The 8,838-nt window shown below is 46.3% G+C and overlaps 1 protein-coding gene across 7 annotated transcripts in view; it reads left to right on the plus strand.

Annotated features, from left to right (window-relative positions):
* The first annotated feature begins 1,002 nt into the window (after positions 1-1,002).
* PEX5 (peroxisomal biogenesis factor 5) overlaps positions 1,003-8,838 on the plus strand; it is an 18,859-nt gene continuing 11,023 nt past the window's right edge. The window contains exons 1-6 of one of the 7 annotated variants that reach the window (XM_049625024.1): positions 1,011-1,215; positions 1,493-1,725; positions 2,063-2,098; positions 2,361-2,493; positions 2,708-2,839; positions 8,565-8,670. In XM_049625024.1, the coding sequence (XP_049480981.1) occupies positions 1,579-1,725; positions 2,063-2,098; positions 2,361-2,493; positions 2,708-2,839; positions 8,565-8,670 (554 nt within the window). In that variant the 5' untranslated portion in view covers positions 1,011-1,215; positions 1,493-1,578. Of the gene's footprint in view, positions 1,726-2,062; positions 2,099-2,360; positions 2,494-2,707; positions 2,840-8,564; positions 8,671-8,838 lie in introns of all 7 variants that reach the window. The other 6 variants (XM_049625025.1, XM_049625029.1, XM_049625030.1 and 3 more) reach the window with 6 other exon arrangements.

Raw genomic sequence — 8,838 nt, forward strand, 5'->3', positions numbered from 1 at the left:
TTGACACCAGACCCAATTCTGTGGCAGATGGTGAGCCTGAGGCTTATTCTGTGATTAAAAATCATTTGTTGCATCATGTCTATCCTTTCAGTCTGGAGCAGTGGGGAATGTGGCCACCATGGTGACCTTGACGGTGGTGAGGGAAGAAGGAAGGGAGAGGAGTGATTCACTGTGCACCTTTGTTGTATGTTACCAGCTTAGGACTCAGGATGCGTTGGACCCAATTTTAGTCTCCGGAATTGTCATCATCCAGTGCTATTTTCCCTATTACGCAGAGGTGGCAGAGGGATTGGGGGGAGGGGGCAGGCCTCTGTCTCCAAGGAGACTGTGACGATGTCCCAGTAGGGGCAATTTGGAAGTGGGGATCCCTAGAAGGCTGAGGGAGGCCTCGGATTTGACCCTCGCGACTCCCGCGTTAGGGACTTTCTCTTACCAAAAGACTAGTCAGCCCCTTTTTAGAAGGGGAAACTGAGGCCCAGAAAGGGCAGGGAATCCCCTTGGGTCACAATGTGCCGTCAAGGATGGGTCAGGAGGAGCTGGGTCCAGGATTATGCGCCCTTGGCTTTCCCCCAAAGCTCAGGAAGCCCCTCTTGGCTCCACTCTTCTTTGAGCTTTCCATCAAACAAGTCCTAGCGCCGGTGATCTTTTTGAACGTTCTGCGTCTCCACTCTGAGACTTCCCCTTTAAGGCGTTCTTCCCCTTTAAGATTCACGGCCCCTCCCGTCACGCTGCGTCGCAGTCTTAAGGCCCCGCCCCTTCAAACAGCTTTCGCCGGGCCGCGGCTGCTGTGCGACCGCCACGGCCCCTTTAAGCTCGAGCCCCGCCCCTGGTTCCCCATTCCCTTCCCTCCCCTCCCCTCCCCCTTCTGCCCGCACCAGGTGCCCTGGCGGGTCGTGCGGCGCGGCGCGGCGAGGCGCGCGACGGTGAGCGCCGGGCCCCGAGGGGGTGCGAGGACACGTTCCCGGTCTTCCTCGGCCCTGGCCAGATCCTCGCGGGTGCCAGGGGGCGGGGCCGGAGCTGCGACTGGGGCGGGGGAAAGGGGTGGGCAGGGGGCGGCAGGGGTGGGCCGGGACCGACCGAATGAGGGGGAGGGGCTCAGGTGACTTACGGGGGAAGGAATGGCTCCCCTCGGAGCTCGCCTGACGACTGCGGGTGTGGGGGACCCGGCTTACGCTCGGCGGCGTTCCCACTCTCCGTTGCCCGGCCAGTGCTCCGGTACAGCCCGATCGCGGAATTGTCCCCCTCAGACCCATGGGGTCCAGGCCCTTCTGTAGGGGGTGGCTGCCGGCCGGTCCCGCTGCCCGACCCCGCAGTCGTGGAGGCGGCCGGAGAGGCCCAGACTGAAAGCGGAGGCCTTTGAGGGGGGGCGGCAGGAGGGCACCGGCCCCCTCTCGGACCTCCTGGCAGAGGTGGGGGCCGTAGCAAAAGGCACAGGGGTGGAGCGTGGCCAGGGGCTAACCACCTGGGACGGACGTCTGCCCGCTTCCCCCAGATACATGCTGAGCTGTGGGCTGGGGAAGGATCTGGCTGCTGGACCTCAGTTCCAAACCCTTGCCCGTCAGTGAGCTGGCGGTCACCATGGCAATGCGGGAGCTGGTGGAGGCCGAATGCGGGGGTGCCAACCCACTCATGAAGCTGGCCGGGCACTTCACCCAGGACAAGGCCCTTCGGCAGGAGGGGTTGAGGCCTGGCCCTTGGCCCCCAGGAGCCCCCGCCTCTGAGGCGGTGAGTATTTTTGATGTAGAAACACAAGCGGTGGCCTGGGATGGGGGGGGGGGCAAAGGAACACTGGGGGATAACTGCTCTCTCTGATGTGTTGCAAATGATAGTTATCACTTAATGAGTGTTTACTTAACACCGCGCTAAGCATTGTGCATCTTCAGACGGATGAAGGCGGTCGTTTTATAGATGAAGAAACTGAGGCTCAGAGAAGTTTTGTGACTTGCTCAAGGTCATTTGTACATGCCGGAGCTGGAATTTTAACCCCTGTTTAACTGAGTTGTGTGTGGTCTTCACCACTGTACCATATTGCCCCCCCCCCCCTTCTTTTCTTCTGTCTTAGGTCTCTAAGCCTTTGGGAGTAGCCTCGGAAGATGAGGTAAACATACCAGTCTCTTGCGTTGCATTTTTCTTTTGCCCGTTGCGTTTTCACTTTAAGCTTGGCTCACCCATATTTCAACCTGTGGACCTTCCTGACCAAATGAGATTTGCCTTATTCCACCTGCTTGCTTTTAAAAATGTATTCTTTTGAGTGTTTGCAAATCTATAGTTTCTTTGCTTCCCTTTCCTTGTATTTAGCATCCCCCATTCATGGGGCGTTATCTCCTGCTGAGTTCATTTCATCACGTCTCTCCTGGCAGTTGGTGGCCGAATTTCTCCAGGACCAGAATGCACCACTTGTATCCCGCGCCCCTCAGACTTTCAAGATGGATGATCTCCTGGCAGAGATGCAAGAGATTGAACAGTCAAACTTCCGCCAGGCACCCCAGAGAGGTGGGTCCAGAGTCTGGTGGGAGGGGAGTTCACCATTTTCCGTGCAGAGAGGGCCAAGGGGGTTCCATATTTGGATGCTGCTGGCATTGGGGAATTGAGATGCAGAAGGAGACAAATGGGACAGAGTTTTTCATGTGCACTGAGGGCTCCTTAGGCATGATAGAATGATACGTATTTCTTTTTTTTTTTCTTAGTTCTCTCTCTTTCTTTTAAGCTCCTGGTGTGGCAGACTTGGCCTTGTCTGAGAACTGGGCCCAGGAGTTTCTTGCAGCTGGAGATGCTGTGGATGTAACTCAGGATTATAATGAGACTGACTGGTCCCAAGAATTCATCTCTGAAGTCACAGGTGAGGCTTGCATGGGGCAAAGTTCTCTTTGGTTCACCAGTTCATCTTAGGATATAGAGCAATTTTAGCTTCTATGATTTTTCTGGATTCTTGACTCATTTCTCTAGGGCACTGAACCTGATTTCCCTCAGGTGATAATAGGGAATTGTTGAAACTTATATGAAGCAGGGGACTGGGTTTGAACTGGATAAGAGATTTTGGAGATTATATCTCTGCATCTCTGTATCTCTCTCTATTTAAAGAGAATGGGAGAGAGGACAGGGAGAGAGAACACGAGGGGTTAGGTACTTCTTTCTTATCTGGAACTTTATTACTGTAATTTGGTGGTGAGGATCCACAGATTGGATGAATGGCAGTATTGCCCAGGAAGAAATATTCAGCACAGCCTGTGGGATTCTGGCATTAAGTCATCTTGAAAAGAGTTGAGGCCTTGGAAAGTGGGATTGGGGAGTTCAAGGGCTTGAAGTACAGGGTCTTAGAGGGCAAAGACCATATCCTGATGATGATAATAAAAATTAATAGCTAATATTTATTTATCATGTTCTGGATTTTGTATTAAGTGCTCTGAATGCATTGTCTGTTTAAAACCCATGAGAACTCTCGAGATAGCTACTGTTTTTATTCCTAGCATATACATAAGAAAACAGAGGCTTTGGGATTAAGGGACTTGCCAAAGGTGATTCAGTTTTGTAGGTGGTGGAGTTGGGATTTGACTCTGGGTTTGAATGATTCCAGACCCTGTGGGCTTAACCATGGTGCTCTACTGGTGGGCCTGCACCCTAAGCTCTTCAGGGTCCCAGCCTATTTCTTGCTCTTTGAGAGGGTCCATGCCCATTACGTCCCTCGGGATTGATTCCTTTCCCCCAGGCCTGTCTGAATAGGGGCATGGGGGAAGGGCATTCTCTTCAGCTTTCCTCTTCTTCTTTGCTGTCAAAGGGAAGTACTTGTTAGCCTTTTTCCAATTTAACAAATTAAGAATAACAAGAGATACAAATGGACAAAGTTACAGAGATTATAGACTCTCAGGGCATTCACATTGTCATCGTTTTTAAATATTCCTGAGGTCACTAAAGGGACCTAATTGTTTTCTCCCTCCATCGTTTTTATTCTTCTAAAAGTAGGGCTTTCTGTATTTAGGAAAAAGCCCCCAAATCTAACAGTTAAAAGCTGTTGGCCTCTTTTAACATGACTCCCTTTCCTCCAACGCTGAAGTTGGAGTTTAAGGTAGAACAGCAGATATTCTTTGTTTCTTGAATCATGCTTTGCACTTTATAATCTTAAAGTCATTTGGTCTTCACAGTTATACTTACAAGGTAGGTATTCCTTCCCTATTGTGTAGATAAAGAAACTGAGATTTCAAAAGGTTAAATACTTTATCCAAAGTTATTCAGTAACAGAGATGACATTCAGACTCCTATCTTTCTGACTCCAGGCTCCATACTTAGAGCCATTACACTATCATTGAGAATCTTCTTTGTGGAATTTCCTCAAGTGAAACTCTGAGCTGTAACAAAGACACTCCCCCAGACCAACACTGTTTTTCATACAAACTGTAGGCTTAAATGCTGTGTCTTATTGTAGAGAGACTTCTGTTGTAATGCGTGGGTGTCATTTTTGATAACTCAGAAAAAAAAATTATTGCTACCGTAAGCATTGAGATTGATGAGATTTCTATTATAATTACCTTTAGAAAAACACGTTGGACTTGTCTCATTAAGTTCTCTTTGGGAGATCTCTTCTGTTCTGTCTGTTCTCTTGGGACTGTGCCTGCTTCATGGAGGCAGGGATAGGGAGAGCCGGAAAGGGAAGTTGAACTGTTTGGGGCCTGCCTTCATAAAAATGTGCAATTGCATTAGTTATTGCTTTGTACGTAGTGGACCTTCAGTATTTATTGAACAAATGAATTGAGATCTGGGAGAAAGCTAAAGGAAATTAATTTTCTGGTCATTCACTTTTTGTTCTCATAACATTTGTGGCTGATATTATTATATTGATGATATAGGTTACCTATTACTTTATGGATAAGTTGACTTCAAGATGAAAGGTTATATGCTTTAAATCCTTATTATTTTCAAACCCCTCTTGTTAAGATTCCAGACTCAAGTTTACAAAGAACCTAGATGTGCATTTATTGTCTTGTCTTGTTCTATTTGAAAATAATTGATAGTTTCACTGGAAGTTGCAAAAAAGGTAGAAGAAGGTTCTGTGTATCTTTCATTCTGTTTTCCCTGGTGGTAATATTTTGCATGACCGTTTGTTATGTCCGATATCAAAATCGGGAAACTGCCATTGGTACAATCCACAGAGTGTATTAAATCTCACTGGTTTGACATGCCTTTGTGTGTGTGTGTGTTTATGGTTTTATGCGGTTTTATCACTTGTGTAGATTTGTAACTACCATCACAGTCGAGTTACAGAATTATTCCATTTGCCACATGAAGCTCATTTTTCAGTCTGCCATATTTCTTGATGGAATCCACCCCCCCGGCCCCTACCCCTAAATCTCCTGGGCCAAATAATTCCCCATCTTATGACTTGGCTGCAGGGATGAAATACGTCTTTAAGGGGTTTTGAATTCAGGCAGCCTCAGCTAACCTGGTGTGTGAGGTTCCTTTGGTAATCACGAGAGAGAGACCTGTGCTGTAGGCAAGCAGCAGTGGCAGACGATGAATGGCAACAGATCTCCCCCTGTGGCAGAGGAACAGACTGTGGAATAAAAGGAGTAACGATCTCATCGTGATGTTTTCTGCTTTCCCTATGGGTTTGCTCCCTGTGAGCAGACAGTGATGTTAATAATAGAGAACCTTTGTTACCCTGTGCCTCACACATGCCTTATCTCCTTTGGTCTTTACAACCATCCTATGAGGTAGCTGTTCTTATCTCTATTCATAGATCTATTTATATCTGTTTATAGATAAGGAAATGGAGACTTAAGGGTTAAGTAACTTGCACAGTGAATAAGAGGTGGTGTTGGGATTTGAGTGCCTGGAGGCTGACTCTAGAACCTACATTCTTTTTTTTTTTTTTTTTAGGGAGAAACATAAAAATTTATTTAACAGGTGATAAAACTGAGGCACTGAAAGATTTAATAATTTATCCAATAAAATAGAGAATCATAATTATAGAACCAGAGTAAGAACTCAGTCTTTCTGGGCTTTTATGGACAAAGTAGAACCTACATTCTTTACCACTGGGCTATTTAGCAAACTCAGGAATGTTTATGGATGAGGGTGGGAAGTTCTGAATTTTTGACTTTTGAGCTTGGGCTGGATGCGCCTAGGTGGAAGGAACACACAACGAGAAAGTAAGTAAGGTGAACATTCTGAATTGGATATTTGGCGTCAAGGTTGTGGGCTCTGACTCTACTGATTTACGTAAGCTAGGACAGCCCCTTCTCCTCTGCAGGCCTTAATTGCTCCCATCTCCAGTATCCAAATAGGTCTGATTTTCTGTAAGAATTTCTCAAAAAACAGTGTGAGGGCCAAACAGAATTCTTCTGGTTCTTTCACTTTGACTCTGTTGGAGCAGGTTCACAATGCCAGAAAATTCTGAGTCTGATGGCTAAATATGGCCAAATACCAAATTACAGCTATTTGAGGATGACTTTTCTCATCCTGCGATTTTTTTTCTAATCTGTCTCATGTCTCTTAAAGTCCAGATGCTTTATATTTTTTCCGTTGCTTCTTGTCCTTGAAAGGAGCATTTCACAGAAAATAGCATTCTCTCTAATTTGAGGAGCATTTGTGGCCAGAGTATGCTTCTGGAAAACACTCTAGTTGAGAGTAAGGAGTGGCTGGAGAGTAAGAGGAGCGGTGGTTAATTTTCAACAGAATGGGACGAAGGGATCAGAAGGCACTGTAAAGTCTACTTTAGTATTATGTGTCTCCTTCTTAGGTCTCCACTTTTGGGCCAGCAGTCTATTGCCCATAATAACTAGTGAGGGAATCTGGATAAAAATGTTGAGAGTCTTTGAAATTAAGGACAAAAAAAAAATGTCAACCATATCTTAATTTATTATATTAGTGATATTTATAGTTATGTGTATTTTGAGAGTCTGTATCCCCCTTTTTTTTTCTCCTCCAGATTTTGACATTACTTTCCCACATGTTGAGCTTACTTTGTTGAAATCGTTCAGGCAAAGTCTCAGTTAAATGAAGTAGACATTTAATACCAAAGGGATACATCTGCCTTCTGTGTTGAAAGCAATGACAGATCTCCAAACTGGGGATAAAGATAGGATGACCATTTCAGTACTGATGTGGAGAAGTGTGGATGCAGGGCAGAAGGAAAGCACACTGCTGGCTGGTGCCTTGTCTGTGTTGACTCATTCTTTAGGGCCCCTTTGTTGTTGTTTTTTTTTTAAATATTTATTTTTGAGAGAGTGCAAGCGGGGGAGGGGCAGAGAGAGAGGGACAGAGCTTCTGAAGCCGGCTCTATGCAGATAGGCTGACAGCAGAGAGCCCGATGCAGGGCTTGAACTCATGAGCTATGAGATCACGACCTGAGCTGCAGTCGGACATTCAACTGACTGAGCCACCCAGGTACCCCTCTTTAGGGCCCCTTTGAATAATGTCTTAGTGCTTTTTGTTTTGTTTTGTTTTTTTCATTTTCCCCCTGGCCCCAAAATAGTAAAGGACAAAGTCCTGGAGGTTGAGAAAGAGTTCAGTGCCCTCGTTCAATCTGTTACCTTGCTAATCTTTACTATGATGTTGTGGCAGTGCCCTTTGTCACTAGAGCTTTTAGGACAGTTCCTAGAATTACACTTAAAAAACATAGGCCTAAAATGAATCAAAAGTGAGGGGCACCAGGGTGACTCAGTCTGCTAAGCATCTGACTCTTGATTTAGGCTCATATCATTATGATCTCATGGATCATGGGTTCGAGCCCTGCATTGAATCCCTCGCATGGGATTCTCTCTCTCCCTCTCTCTGCCCCTTCCCTGCTGCTCTCTCACTCTTTCTCAAAATAAACAAACCAAAAAACAAACAAACGAATCAAAAGTGACAAGTCAGAATAATGTTTCTTCTTGGGGGAGGGAGGGCCTGACGGAGCCTGTGAGAGGTCTGAAACGTTCTGTGTCTTGATGTGGCTGGTGGTGATTTGCGTGTATTCACGTGTGGAGTTAATGAAGCAGTATGCTTACGCTTGGTACACTTTGTGTACATTCATGTTTGCATGTTGCATCTCAACTAAAAAAATGAAACCAACATCCAGTGGGAAGAGTGGCCCTAGGTATTTTTTAATTCTAGCCCAGCATTCTGCTTCTCAGGTTCTCCTGGTAGCTTTATTACAATGAAATACGAGGCTTGTTATATTGGGAAAGCGTGAGCTCTGTCGATAGAGACCAGACCAGAGGTCTTCCGCTCTCCTTTAGCTCCTTACCAGTTTCTTGTAGTGCCTTTGAGGAAGGTGGAGGCCCCAAGTGCCTGCTATTTCTTACTGAGGCCTCTGGCACTTCAAGCAAAAGGGTTTGGACTCCTTTTCTGAGTCTCCTCATTTGTTTTCCTGTTTCCAATCCAGTAAACTTTGGCCCCAGGCCCCTTGGGAGTGGGTTGGATATTGAGAGTTTAGTAGTGTTTTCTTTTGAGCAGGACTTTCTGAGGAATTCAGTAGGGTCTTATCTGCTTTGGCTTGGTTAAGAGGGTCAGTTGAATATGCGTGGTACTCTCCTTTTCCCTGACCCTCACTGAGCCCAGTGTGATTTCTCCAACTCCGTTCCTTGCAGATCCTTTGTCTGTATCCCCAGCCCGCTGGGCTGAGGAATATCTGGAACAGTCCGAGGAGAAGTTGTGGCTGGGAGAGCCTGAGGGAACAGCTGCCACTGATCGCTGGTGAGTCCAGCTACTTCTTTCTGGATGGATCCCTGTGAAAGGAGCATTGGGTAGTTTTCTCAGCCTCCCTCACCTCCTACATCTGCATTCTCAAACTGATTTGCAGTCCCCTCATTTTCTTTTTTCTTTTCTTTTCTTTTCTTTTCTTTTCTTTTCTTTTCTTTTCTT

This window comes from Panthera uncia, chromosome B4 (assembly GCF_023721935.1).
Source record: "Panthera uncia isolate 11264 chromosome B4, Puncia_PCG_1.0, whole genome shotgun sequence".
Lineage (NCBI taxonomy): Eukaryota > Metazoa > Chordata > Mammalia > Carnivora > Felidae > Panthera > Panthera uncia.